The 15,675-nt window shown below is 34.1% G+C and overlaps 1 protein-coding gene across 2 annotated transcripts in view; it reads right to left on the bottom strand.

Moving 5' to 3' along the window:
- The window catches only part of LOC107452124 (uncharacterized), a 38,925-nt gene that overhangs the window by 11,962 nt on the left and 11,288 nt on the right, over nt 1-15,675 (bottom strand). Inside the window, exon 5 of one of the 2 annotated variants that reach the window (XM_016068440.4) lies at nt 9,919-13,839. The exons of the other annotated variant lie outside the window; for it this stretch is intronic. Within the exon in view, the coding sequence (XP_015923926.1) occupies nt 13,324-13,839 (516 nt within the window). The 3' untranslated portion in view covers nt 9,919-13,323. Of the gene's footprint in view, nt 1-9,918; nt 13,840-15,675 lie in introns of those variants that run through there. 2 annotated transcript variants of the gene reach the window in all.

Raw genomic sequence — 15,675 nt, 5'->3', positions numbered from 1 at the left:
TTAGAGTAAATATATAGCGCTTGGTAGTAGAACAAGTAAAACATTCAAATATGTAATGTAAAGCATGTAAAAACATGTAAAACACGTTTTGCTAAAACTTAAATATCGGGTTGACAGAACATCAGGTTGGGGAGCTTTTTAATCTGAACAAAACTTAAAATGAGCATTTAAGGAAATAGACACAGAGTACAACATGTATACCTTTTACAATGTTTAATCCAATTTAACAACTAAACCTGAAATTTTGTTTACTTTTTTTTAACATAATCATTACGGAACAAAATCCCCATCTTCACACGGTCATAGGATGGCTGATTGTATTACTAACTAGCCGCCTAAGGCGGCCAGCTGTCCACCACGCAAAACAGGGGTCTGTCCAGACATTTTGTGAAAGGTCCGTTTTTGAAAAATTGTGAAAAAATTACTCGTAATTTGTGAATATAAAATAAAGGTTAAGTCACATTCTATCAACCAGGGTTCGTTTTTGCGAATTTGTGCAAACAAGGTCCGTTATTGCAAAAAAAAAAATTCAAGGAGTTTTTAAATTGTAAAGGCATACAAGATTATGCTGAACACTGTAAAATTATAATTAAAAAAATTAAATTCAAAAAAATAAAGAGCAATTGCAGCTACTAAATTAGCGATGCAACATATAAATATTTGGTATTTAGCCTATACTGCTGAACGCAGAATATTCTTTTCGGACGAATAAAGGAAGAAGCGACTGCGGAAGAAAAAATTTAGTTTGTTTACATCTTTCTTCCCGGGAAGGGTTTATTCGATTAACAAAACAATAATGAAGATGAACAAATTTGTGAAGGGTCCGATTAAAAGAAATGTCATTTTGTGAAGGGTCCGTTTTTAAGTTAAAATATTTTGTGAAGGGTCCTTTTTTATGAAAATATATTTTGTGAAGGGTCCGTTTTTATGAAAAAATACTTTGTGAAGGGTACGTTAACGGACCCAAATTTCTTCTAAACAGACCCCTGCTAAAGGTTTTCACAAATAAAGTTTTTTGAAACGTAGCAGGAAATCTGAAGATTAGTGGACAATTAAAGTGTTCCTGTCCTGCAATTTTAACAAACTGAAACTTTCTGAAAATAACAAATTACATTTAATAAAAACTGTTAAAATAAAGAATAGAAAAACCAAAGAGATCCAAGGTAAGTGTGATCGTTCTTTCAAAAACAATTAAATTCCTATTTTATGTATTATATAGCTACAACGCTTAAGAAAAAAAAACTAAAATGCTTGAAATACATGAAAAGAACACGAAAACGAATTAATTTTTTATGGTATCAATTTCTATATCGCTATAAAAATTATCGTCTTCGCTTAAGAAAAAAAAAATAGAGCGTGGAAAGAAGAAGAAAAACTTATTATAACAATTATGAACAGCGACAAATATATCTAAGCGAAGCGTTCTATTTACGTATCGAATATGTTGCCACATTTTCAATACAAAAGTTAAACTTTTCTCCACTTTGATAAATGTAAACTAATGCGAACCTTACAATTAAATTATTAATTCCTTCGTATATTATTGGTTTAATTTATCGAAAATTAATACTTCAATTGTAAGGTTCGCATTAGCATACATTTATAAGAGTGGAGAAAAGTATATGCATTTTTTAATAGTTTTTTGAATATGGCTCTTTAAAGACGAAAAAGAATAGATTTTCTTACAAAATGACTGATAACTAAAAAACTAATCCAAATTTTTGAAAAAGAAAAAAAATGTACTTCTTCATTATGTCAAAACACAATTATGTGACGAGTTTCGTGCCTGGGTGAGGCTTCTGGGGCGATATATTGTGATTACAGACACACACACAGCCGCGTTTATTATTATGTATAGATGTAGATTTTCAGACGAAAAATTTTTGATTGAATGATCAGATTTTTGTTTACTAGAACTAGGACTCAATCTTAGGTTTTCGAGGGCCTAAGCCTTAAATATGCTAATAGATTACTGTTAACTATTAAGTTATGGAATCTGATATGAAAACGTAACTTTTCTGGCAAAGCATTTCTTGTTTTTATTATTTATTTATTTACGTATTTTGCTTTGAAGAAGCGAATTTACTCCCAATTCCTCCGATCCAGTCAAATTTTAAAAATATGATTTTTGTAACTTAGATGACTCAAACATTTGACTGATTCACACTCTGAACAGAATCAGTTGTTTATTTAAAATTACGTCGGTTAAAATAGTGCAAAATTCTTTATTCCTTACAATTCAAAATGTTTCGACTAATAAGGCCTGGTTTCTTAGGACAGGACACCGTCAGCTGGAAATCAGCGCTAACCTCTGATTGGTCCATTTGTGAGTTTGATAGTGTACGTCATCGAACGCTCATCTTGAACTCGATGACGTATACTATCAAACTCACAAATGGACCAATCAGAGGTTAGCGCTGATTTCCAGCTGACGGCGTCCTGTCCTAAGAAACCAGGCCTTTACATGTTATGTTAAATAATCAAAAAACAATTATTAAAAACCATTTTTTACATGAAATTGTCTTTAAATAAATAAATTTTATAATTTCGTGCAAAATATTTTTGATTCGGTGTAAGTGTTCCTGAGATATGACGGAATACACAAAAAGTGAAATTAACATTAAAGGGCTCAAACTTTAAATCGCTCTCTTGACCAAACACGGGGGACACTATTTTGCAGATTGTCCACTATTACTCCCAGCTAACTCATATATTTTGGGGGGGGGGAGGGTTGGAAATCTGAATCCGTCGAAAAAAAAATCATGTTTATTCAGAGAAAGGACGTTTTAGTGTCTGATTACGTAACTTAAAATATCTTCTGTGGGTTAAGCCTTCAGATCATTAAGACTATTAACTCTTAGTTGAAATTGGGTTATTAAAAAATTATTCAGAGTGTTAGCTTTTCTTTCATACTACATGTCGTATGCTCATACATAAAAAAAATTTTAATCTGGACAAATCATTTAGGCTTAACAAAAAAATGTACTTTCTCTGAATAAGCATATATATTTTTTTACATATTTGGATTCTTCATCTTCAAAATATAGGGGGTAGCCGCAATCTGGGGAATGTGGTCCCCATAGTTTGGTCAGGAGAGCTATTCAAAAGTTTGGACCCCTTAATGTTAATTTCACTTTTAGTCATATTTTTAAAACTAATAAAGCAATTTAAAAAAATTGCACTCACTCGTAAGACCCATTTACCCAAAGATAATTTCATGCAAAAAGTAATTTTTAATAAGTAGTTTTTAATTACTTAATTTAATTGAGGATGAAAAAATTTTGAATGAGGTATGAATTTTTTATACAATATAAATCTAAATATTTTTCTATTGAAAAATCTAAAGTGTCAACTGTTTTTTTTTAGTAGAAGCAGAGAAAAATCGAAATTAATTGTTTTTCAAAAATAATTTGTTGACAAAGAAAAAATATGGGGCGATTAATATTTAAATGTGGTTAACTTACAAAGACTTATGCGCGCGTAGCTTAAAATTTCATTCATATATTTTTCGCTAATAACCGATTGCTAATCTTTTTTTAAATTTTTTTTAAATTATAAAATACTATGTTTCTTTTTTAGTCATCTAAAAAATTATTGCAATTTAGTTAAAAAATTTGAATAAAACATTTTATAGAATAAAAAATATTTTATTCAACTAATGTCGAGTTTTATAAAAGCATGTTTCTGATAGAATGTGATTATACATCAAATTATGATTATATTTAATAAGATTATATTTTATTTTTTAGTTTGCTTTTTTAATAATTGATACAGTTTCAATAATAAGCATACGTATGCATAAATTTTTAAAAATGTATACATCAATATCTTCAATATATATTTTACAATTATTAATACGAATACGCAGTCAGCATTTCTTAGCATCTTAAAATTTCTCAACATCTTACATATCATCTTAACCTTAAAATAAATTTTTTAATTACCTATCCTCGCGTGTTTCGCAGAACTATTTAATTAAATTTTTGCATTTTTAAAAATATTATTCTTTACCCTGCCACATTTATTATTTCATTAATATACTAATCAATCTTTTTTAGAACTTTAATTTAGGTTCTCCTTTAAAGTAAAATTCCTTTTTAAGTTATTCTCAAGTTTTCATTTAAAAAAAAAGCTTAGAATTATTGCCTCCTAGCTAAGAATAAAATCTTGTTATTACAACTATTAATAACTTGTAACAACTTAATTTTGATTTCTGGTGTCTGGGGGACATTTCTTTTTCACAGTCGACTTTTAAAAATTCAATTGTCAGCGGAATCTTTTTGAGATTTTAAAAAATGTTATTAATGCTAGCAAAGAAAAAATAGTACTGCATTGATTTTTTAAGCAAGTAGTGATTAATTATTTTTTTTAATCTAAGAAACTATATCTTTATCTTGCTTAAAACTTATTTCAATATCACGTGAAGTAATTTAATAAACTGTGTTACTAAATGAATAGTCCCAAGAAACTGAATCAAAAAGAATTTTACATTTGGACCTTGATTATTATTTTGATAAGGATTTTACTCTCGTAAATGTAAACTTATACATTTTAATATTTTAACAGGATTCATGTGGTCCTTAGAAAAGTAAGAGAATCGTAGTATCAATATTGTAGCTATGAAGTTATCTTTAACTTTAAAATTTTGAGACCAGATTTGAGTTAATGAAATTGTATATTTTATCTCTTAAGTTTTTGCGCCACCATTACAGTACTTTAAGGACCTTACGAGCTATCTTTGAAAGTAGAGTATCGTATCAGATATAAGTAAGAAAACAAAGAAATCATAGTAGCGGTATTTGTTGATTAATGTAGCTTATCGTAATTGAAAAACATGTTGTGCGACATTTTACGGTGAATTTGCGAAAATAAGTTTCAGCATGTATCAAAACATCAGGATGCTATTTACAAATCATCTTTATACAAAAAAAAAAATTAAATTTCTATCCCTGTACCGACGGTACTGCTCAGGGACTGACCACAGGGATTTAAATTCCATAGATTTTACAAGCACGTATATTGCATGTACTCTGTGGGTCTCAGCGGAGTCGAGGATCGAATCCCAGCCCCTCTGGACCGGTGACCGTTTCTTTAACCGCTGAGCCAGTCAAGTAGAATATCAGACAGCACAATTCAGTTACTTTGACACTTTTTTTTATTTACGAGGCACTAGATCTGCACAATGTGCTCTTGGCGACGGTTTGGGAAACATCCCTGAGGATGATCTGGAGACAATATACACTCTATAACAAAAAAATCGACTCACCAAGAAACAATCATCCGATTGCTTTGAAATTTCGTATGCATGAATGTTCTGGCTCGATCAGGCTGGAATGATGCCGACTGGGGATGTATAGTCTTTAGCGACGAATCCCGCTTCCAACTGTGTCCTGACGATCATCTAAGACGTGTTTGGAGACGCACAGGGCAAAGTGGGGATCCTGCCTTCACTATTGCACGCCACACCGGCCCTCAACAAGGCATTATGGTCTGTGGCACCATTTCCTTTGGTCGTCATTAGAGGTATACTTACTGCACAGCGGTACGTCGACGACATCCTAAGACCTGTTTTGCTACCGTTCCTTTTGCAGCGCCCTGGGCTGGTTTTTCAGCAGGACAGTGCCAGACCACATACCGCACGCGTTGCTATGAACTGCCTGAAAGCTTGTTAAACTCTTCCTTGGCCTGACAGATCACCAGAGCTCTCTCCCATCGAGCATGTCTGGGATATGATGGGAAGGCGATTGCATCTGGCACGGAATGTTGATGACCTCGTTCGACAATTGGATCGAATTTGGCAAGAAATACCGCAAGAGACCATCCGGGAGCTTTATCGGTCTATGCCACGCCGTTTGGCAGCTTGTATCCAGGCTAGAGACGGGTCAACACCTTATTGAACTTGTTACTGTAACTCTGCAATAAATTATTTAATTGTTCTGAAATTTTAATCATTTACTATTCTGTACATTGTCTTCCTATCCATCAATTTTCGTTTCAATCGGACAACTCCTTCTTGATGCGTCGATTTTTTTGTTACAGAGTGTACATACGCGACATCCCGTTTTACAGAGAGGACACATTAACAAATCATTCTTCCATAGATCGTAATTTTGACCTGAACCAGAGCGCGATCAATCTTCAATCCAGTACCCCCAGAGATACTGATTTATTATGGGAACTTGAAGGACTTTGTAACATTGACAGATTTTAGCGTGCACCAGCTACCATTTTGAACGATCGGAGTCTTCGTCAGGCAAGGAAACCGTTAATGACATTGTTGTCACACATTTAAAAGAAACCCGCTGCTTTTTTATTTGCTCTAACTTTAGAGTGAAAGAGCACTCTAATGTTAGAGCATATGTATATTTCTTTGTGGGTAGCAACGATGAACAATAATAGTTAAGGATAATAAACTCTGACGTCATTATGACGCTTATTTAGAAGTTTCTCCTTTCACAACGAGGCACTGCGTCCACCAGCGACACAGAAAGAAAACTGTTAGTTGATATTGTAGATTTGAATGGTTAATTCTCTAAGGTTTATAATTGTCTCCGTCAGGTATTTGTTTATTTCTGTGCGATCATACTGCGATAAATATTTATTGCTATATTGAAATTACATACGTTGTTGTTATTGTTCATTTATGTCACACTAGATCTGCACAATGGACTATTGGCGACGGTCTGGGAAACATCCCTGAGGATGATCCGAAGACATGCCATCATAATTTTGATCCTCTGCAGAGGGATTGCCCCCCCCACTTCGGTAGCCCGACGACCTGCACGCAAAGTCGAGCACTTTATAGTAGAGCAGTTTAACGAGGATCAATACCGCACACCCTCGAACCCTACGCAGACTGATCCAAGTGGTCACCCACCCGCACACTGACCGCAGCCAGTGATGCTTGACTTCGGTGATCTGATGGGTGATCTCTTACATACATTTGTAGGCTTGTTTGCTCAATTTAGGCTTATAAACCCTTGTCAAGTAAAAGAGTATATAGAACAATTTAGTGAAGGATATCACGAAAGGGTTAGGGTGGGATTCGAACCCACAACCTATACGCTTCACACTGCGTTTGGCGGGCGATACCGCACTGTGCTAATACTTTTGTGACTTGTAACTTTAAAGTTCAGTTTTTTTTTCTTCAATAAAGCTTGTTAAATAATTATTATTGATTAAAAACAAGATTGCCCGAATTTATGTTAATGAATCAAAATACTATCATTTTGTGCAATTGAATAAAAACACAAAACTTTCTAATAAATTCTCAAGTCTTATGTCTTTGATTTCATTTTTTTTAATTCTAAAAAGTGTTACTGACATATTTTATTGATCCTGCATCAATTCGCCACGTATATTCGTCGTGGCGACAATTCGCAACTCACAATTCGTCTTAGCGACAACTCATCACTCACTGGGGCCTCCCTGGTCGACTCGTATCGCCCGCCAAACGCTGTGCAAAGCGTGGAGGTAGCGGGTTCCAATGCCCTGAATGTATTTCCGTGCTGTCATTCTCTGCATTGTTCTATTCGTCCTTCTATTTGACAAAGGTTTATAAGTCTTAATTGAGCACACAAGCCTGCGAATGTACGTAAATCCAATAAGCGAATAAATCATCACTCACTATTCGTCAAAGCGGTATTTCGCAGTGCACACTGCAAAAGTCACAGACATTCTGTTGTAAGCACAATTCGTTGTGAGCACAATTCGTTGTGAAGACATTTCGTCGTAGGAACAACTCGTCGTAACGACAATTCGAAGCAAGCACAATTTCTTACGGTATCGATGAAATACATTTTACTCAAGTAATTAAGGCAATAAAATAGATGTTTCTTCTGAAAAATTAATACCAAAAGTATATATTTTTGGTAGAAAACTTTGTTATATCATTATAAATGAAATCGGAAAACTCCCTTATTCTCACCTGTACGCTTCTCCCGTTTATGAGGTTGTTGCTGCTGTTCAGTTACGTCGCACTAGAGCTGCACAATGGGCTATTGGCGACGGTCTGAAAAACATCCCTGAGGACATGCCATCGCAATTTAGATTCGCAGAGGGAATGGTACTCCCGCTTCGGTCCGTTTTTGAGGAAGATTTGTGGGGAAGAATAGAATTTCTTTTAAGATGAAAAGATCGGGCCAATAATTTAGGAGTTAAGTGGGTGCCGCAGTGTACTGGTCGTTCATCATCATCATCATCAGTAGCTCAACAGTCCTGGGTGGACCATGGCTTTCTCAAGAAGACTGCACCAGTTCTTTCTTCTGTGTTTCACGGCTTTCCAGTCTCTGACCTTGATTGTGGTAAAGTCCCTTTGGAGGCAATCCGCCCATCTCAGTCGGGGTCTGCCTCTCTTTCTAACTCCAGTTGGCTTTGCCAAAAAGATTCTTTTAGTTGTTCTGTCATCGTTCATTCTTACAATGTGTCCGGCCCATTTCATGCGCTGGATCTTATGGTACTTCAGAATGTTCGGTTCTCTGAATATCCTGTAGAGTTCAGAGTTAGTTCTCCTTCTCCACACTCGCTTGTCAGTACTGGTCGTTAAGACACGGTTCCCAGCAGATCACCGAAGTCAAGCATCACTGGTTGCGTAAGAACCGAGAGAGTGCGGTATTGGTCCTCGTTAAACTGTTCTACAGTAAAGTGCTCGACTTCGCTTGCAAATCGTCGAGCTACCGAAGAGGAGGTGCCATCCCCTCTGCAGAGGATCAAAATTGTGATGGCATGTCTTCGGATCATCCTCAGGGATGTTTCCCACACAGTCGCCGATAGCTCATTGTGCAGCTCTAGTGCGACGTAAATGAACTACAACACCATAGAAGTTATGTGGGTTTTATATACAAAAAGTACAAATTTGTATTTGTGCCTGTTGACGCATCGGACCTTGCTATCTAAACAAATGAATCATTGTTTCCTACGTAGTTTTTCACGTTTAATCGAATGAAATTATACACGAGTCAATAAAATGAAAAATTTGTGAGCTGAAAGCTTTTTTTAAAAAGTACTTCTATCGACATGTACTTGAGTACATTTTTTACACTGTTGTCTAGAAACTATCTGAACATATAGATACATTTTTCTATGTACTTTTTAATGGTGATTTAAATCAAATAAAATTCAAGTCGAGAGAATAAATATTATTGAAATTATAAGGAATTTCTCTATAATAAGTACAATACAAAAAGAAGTATTTTTTAATATAAAAAAGTTGCACTTTTTGAAACATTATTAATTTTAATTTGCATCTGTTTTCATTCGATTAAATAAGAAAAATACATAGGAAAGGGTACCTCACTCGTCTGTTTAACAGCATCAGACGCGTACATAAGTGCAAGTACAAAGTTGTACTTTTTGTATACAAAACTCTTACAATTAATTAACTATTTATCTTATTATTTCTTGTTTGATGACAATCAATTTAACATAAATACATCGAAATATATATCTTAGATACATAGTTTCTACATAGCAATGCAAAAAGCGTACATAAGTACATGTCCAAAAAAAGTATTTTTTAAACCAAAAAACCCTTTAAAATTTTGAACTATTTGTGTGATTGATTTGTCTATAATCTTTATCGATTCAACGTGAAAAAAATACATAGAAAACAATGCTTCACTTGCTTAGATAGCAATGTTAGTTGCGTAATTTGCCCTTTTTTTTAAATAACCACTGGATGACACCCCCACTTTGGGAGCCCGACACCTGCTTGCGAAGTCGATCAATTTACAGTTGACTAGTTTAACGAGGACCAATACCGCGCACCCTCTGTCCCTTCGCATAATGATCCGAATGTTTACCCCATCCCACCCCGCACACTGACAGCAGTCAGTGATGCTTGATTTCGATAGTTCTGCTGGGAACTGTGTCTTAACGATGGACTCACAATAAATAGAGAAGAGAAAAAACTACAACAAAAATATTTCTCCACATTTATTTTAATTTATAAAGATTAATGGAACTAGAAAAATGGCGTGAGATTAAAATATTCAAAATTTATTTTAAAAATGTGCTTTTGCTTCTTTTTTATATGCAAAATCTCTAAAGAATTATTATCTAAACACTTTTAGAACATTAATAAATCAATTTGAAATAATAAAAGAAAACGATAAAATCATTAAAAATGACAGCTGATGAACTCACCAGTAATGACAGTTCATCAATAATGACAGTTGTTAACAGACTACGTCTGTCAACAAGCGTTATTGTCTGTTAACAGACTATTTTGTGTTCACAATGCTGCTTAGGAAGTGTGAATGCGTTTTCTTTACCTTATTTTCTTAAAAAATGTTCTTCTGCACTTAATAAAGACACTTAAACAAACATTTTAAAATCTGATTAAGCATGAGATGAAAATGCAATTGCTTGCCTTTTATGATATAAAAATGCTAATTTTTGTAAGTTTTTTTTTTTTTTTTTAGGGAGAAAAAAGGCAAATAAGGTAGTTTTGAATTTTTAAATTTTTTGATTTCATTGACAGGATAGTTGCTTTTTGAAAAGATATAAGAGAAGTGTTTTATTATTATTACCAGAAAAACATTCATTGAATTTGGAGAGCCGAAAAGGAAGGTCATCAGGTATTTTAAGAAAAACACACCGTTATACTAATAGAAAAAAAAATTGTGCCCGACCAAGCATTGACATGTATTTTTTGCTTTACTGCTTTCATCCTAACATTTAAAACTCAAATATGTGCAGATGAACTTTGGCATGAAAGCCCAAAGACATTCAAAATTGTACTATAAAAGGCTTTTTTTCTTAGACTTTTACCACTAAAAACTAGAGCTGTACCAACGATGAACTCAAGACAGTAAAAGTAAGAGCAACTTGGGAGTGCAGGAATGTGGGTGGAGGGGAAGAGAAATGCAGGTGCTGGACCTTGAAATTACAATAAACTGAAATTTTACCCAAGCTTCACCCAAGGTATTTAACAATAAATATTATTTTTATACATTCTTATTCACCTGTCTTATTAATTTAATTTAGATCTCATTCAATTTTGTATAAAAAAGAAAAAAAAGAAACTACGTCAAAATTTTTGTACTGCTTATTTAGTTAGCAGTTTATAAGTCCTTTCTTTCTCCTTTACTAAATTCAAGCTGGCACCTAAAGATTAACTTGCTGAGGTAGCAAACATCAGGTAACTGTATTAAGTTAATAAAGGTTTAAAAATGGTTTTCTTTTAGTATTATCACTCAGAAACTATTTAACTGATTTCTTTCAAAATTTTGTGCTTAGTCATTTAAAACCACATTGTATAATATAATATGTTTTTTTAATGATAACGACAGGCACTGAACTTTGGCTTAGAAGATGCTACTAAGAAGTGCTGCTCATTTATCATTATCCGACAATACACAGAGAAACATCCATGCCCTCAGCTGGATTTAAACCCACAGCCGTTGACTTCGCTCTCAGGCACGCTAGTCACTAGGCCACCTGGCCGACTATTAGTGGTGTAAAATTGTGTAAATCTCAAATTCCCCCCCCCCCACTATTAAATGAAATAATTCAAAAAATAATAACTAAAAATAATTATTTGTTGCATAATCTTTTTTCCCCTTCTTTTTATACAAATCTATTTTTACATCGATAATGGGATGAGCGAATTCATAATTGTTGGTAAACATTTTTCCATTGACTTAAAAACTTCCCAAGATAGATATGGCGAAATTGAAATGAAATTTTTCAAATATTGAATTGAACATTGAATGAATCCATCATTATTAAATTGAAATGAATATGAAATTTTCGGGGACAGATATGACAAAATATGCAAAAAGAGAGGCTAGCATTAAAAGGCCTAAACTTACAACTGATTTCTTTAACAATCATTGGGATCATATTTTTCACTTTGCTGCTACCTCTACTTATATTTTGATAGTCAAAAATCAAAACCTGTCTGGGGAAAAAAAAGTTTTTGTTTCAGAGAAAATGCGTCTTTTTTTAAAGGATTTTGAATTTTAAAATATTATCTGCACTAATTAATTAGCTTATATGAGGTAGACTTTTTAAACATAATAATTGTTAAGGAAATCCAATCATTGCAATAGATGTTATTCAATGTATATTTTTTTTTCCAAATCGTACCCCAAAAGTACGCTACACTCTGTATTTAGCAGGCATAACTAGCTAGCACCCACGCGATGATCTGTGTGTATGAGGTCCGTATTTCGCCGACATCAGGCGACTATCTGTGTGTACGAATACCGTATTTAGCCGGCATCCACGCGATGATCTGTGTGTATGAGGTCCGTATTTCGCCGACATCAGGCGACTATCTGTGTGTACGAATACCGTATTTAGCCGGCATCCACGCGATGATCTGTGTGTATGAGGTCCGTATTTCGCCGACATCAGGCGACTATCTGTGTGTACGAATACCGTATATAGCCTGCATCCACGCAACTATCTGTGTGTATGAGGTCCGTATTTCGCCGACATCAGGCGACTATCTGTGTGTATGAGGTCCGTATTTCGCCGACATCAGGCGACTATCTGTGTGTACGAATACCGTATTTAGCCGGCATCCACGCGATGATCTGTGTGTATGAGGTCCGTATTTCGCCGACATCAGGCGACTATCTGTGTGTACGAATACCGTATTTAGCCGGCATCCACGCGATGATCTGTGTGTATGAGGTCCGTATTTCGCCGACATCAAGCGACTATCTGTGTGTACGAATACCGTATTTAGCCGGCATCCACGAGATGATCTGTGTGTATGAGGTCCGTATTTCGCCGACATCAGGCGACTATCTGTGTGTACGAATACCGTATATAGCCTGCATCCACGCAACTATCTGTGTGTATGAGGTCCGTATTTCGCCGACATCAGGCGACTATCTGTGTGTACGAATACCGTATTTAGCCGGCATCCACGCGATGATCTGTGTGTATGAGGTCCGTATTTCGCCGACATCAGGCGACTATCTGTGTGTACGAATACCGTATATAGCCGGCATCCACGCAACTATCTGTGTATATGAGTACCGTATTTAGCTGGAGTCAGAGTGAAAAAAGCATATATTGAGTACGTTTAATATCTTTCGTGGGTCGATTGCATTTCTTGCAAAATCACCAAATTCATTGCTATGCAAGACTTAATTAAGAGACTCCGAACATCAGTTTACCGACACGCAAGATGCACATCGTTCATTGGTGTCACTTCAGCGGAGCGGATTGCCGTAACGAAAGGGTTAAGGATCATGGAACATATCTTGAAAATTTCATAAAATAAAAAAAAGCTAGATGCCTTAAAATAATGGTTGAAAAATAGGATTTTTTTTAAAATTAAAAAGCATTGAATAGCTCTTTGACAGTTTAATATTTCTGAGTAAAGCCTGAACTTGATGGGAAAATTCTGTTTGGAAATGTCAGAGTTTTGAAATGCCGAAAGTTTAAAATGTAACAGAAAAAAGATTTGACAGCATCGCAACCGGCTCTCAAGAGATAAAGAAGTTCACGTGCAAGAAATTTATATTTGAAAAAATTATACACAAAATTGAGGGCGTGTGGTAAAAAAACAAGTCTGACAAAAGTGCATCTAACAATTGGATACCAACAGGTTATTATGTCAGCATATGTTTTGACGTGGAAATATAAAGGTGGAATATGCACGATATTGAAATATTTTAAATATATAAAAACCATAACAAAAACAGAAAAAATAGCGTAGTATATGACGAAATTCCATTGAGTATCAGTAATACACGATACTTTTGGCATAATTTCATTATTCATGGACTGGCTCTTTCTAAGCAAGGATTTCGATTTTCCAACAACTTTTTCCATCACCTCTAATGTTATTACTTTTTTTGCAATAACTTTTTGGGCAATCTGTAAGTACAGTAAAAATGTATGCAGTTTTATTTATTGATTCTTAAATGTTTTATTTAATTAGAATCATAGAATATTATTTCTCGGTGGCCTGCTAACCCTATTTCTTAGTAAATTTCATAGAATAAAACCTTAAGCTGTAAAAGATCTTAAGGAATGCATTTATATACAGGGTGATTCTAAAAAGATGGGCAAAACACCCAAACAAACAATTTTAATCAAAGAATGCATCGTCGAAAACAAAACGCAAAGGTGCTGGCGCATTTGGAAAGTTGTTTGATGCAAACGGGAAAGCTCCATTCCTGTTGCGAGTTACTGCGCTGCGAGTTATTATTTGCATGTTATGGGAAGAAGAAGAGCTCGTATGCAAATTTTTCACCACGATTCATACATAAAAGCTGCTGATTAGAGTGCTATAATGTCTATAAATATTTAAAAAAAAAATTGGCTTTTTGTGGGGACAGCTTAAGGCTCTTATGTATGAGGCTCCCATTGAATCTGCAGAAGAACTTGTTGCCAAGCTGTCGGCCTCTGCAGGGAAAGTTCGTGATATTCTTGGGGTGCTTCAGAATGTACGCCTATCTTTTCTTCGCCGTTGTACTGCGTGCATAGCTTCTGCCGGCCACTGTTTTGAACACTTATTGTAATCACATGCCGTTAAATTTGCTTTTATAACTTAACTTCAACGTTCTTTGTGTGTTTTTGCCTCATACAAGAACATAAACTTTGACGCCCTCTAGCGGTTTTGCATTTTGTTTTCGACTATGCATTCTTTGATAAAAATTGCTTGCTTGGGTGTGTACTATCACTTCCTAAAATTTTGCCCATCTTTTTAGAATCACCCTGTATAAGTAGTTTATACAGCTTTAAAATCTTGTTGAATACTAGAGAGATTAGGAGAAGGATAAACAAGTAGAGCTACTTTCAAAATTTGAAAAATACCTTTACAGCTAACAAAGTAACAAAAATTAAGCATAATAACATAAATTAAAAATAATTAAATAATTACATATACTCGGAATTATTTCAAGAAGGCGATTGATAGATTTATGATAATTGTATATCTTCTAATATGTACACAATTATCTTAATTAAACAATTAAATTTTTGAACGCAATTATAAAATTTGTTTATCCAAAGATTATTTCATAAAATAAATAAATTTAGGAAATATTTATTATTTTTTATTATTTTATTAAATACTAGTCGAAAAACTGTTATTGTAGGATACACAAAGTTTTAACATAATTTTAAAGAATGTTATTTTACGTGGAAAAATACGAAATTTGAGCGAAATTGATTAAATAATTTCTGAACATTAAAATTTTTAACATGCAAGTTTTTTAAAATTCAATTTAGCAGAAACCATTCGACCGATTTCACTAAATTCTTTTGTTTACCAAGTAAAATTATATTCTTTAAATTGATGTAAAAAATTGAAGGCCTTAAAATTCAAAATGTTTTCGATTATTATTAAATAAAATAATAAAAAAAACAATAAATATTTCATAAAACTTATTTTTTTGATTGGGACTATCTTTGAATAAACGAATTTTACAATTGCGGGTAAAACTTTTTGATTTACTTAAAAAATTCTCGAGATTTAGAGAAATACGCAATGAGTGAAATTAACATTATGGGGACTAAGCTTGGACGGCTCTCTTGACTTGTTCGGACCCTATTTCCCTTATGTATCAGGAGGTAGAAACCTGAATCCATCGAAAAAAAAGAAGTTTATTCAGAGAAACTACGTTTTTGTGTCTAATTTCGTTACTTAAAATATCTTCTGCACCAATTAACTAGCCTTTGAGGTCACCCTCCTGCAAACCGTTAAAA

Source organism: Parasteatoda tepidariorum, chromosome 1 (assembly GCF_982258835.1).
Source record: "Parasteatoda tepidariorum strain Cologne lab strain chromosome 1, Ptep-v5.0, whole genome shotgun sequence".
NCBI lineage: Eukaryota > Metazoa > Arthropoda > Arachnida > Araneae > Theridiidae > Parasteatoda > Parasteatoda tepidariorum.
This window is presented reverse-complemented; position numbering and strand designations above follow the sequence as displayed.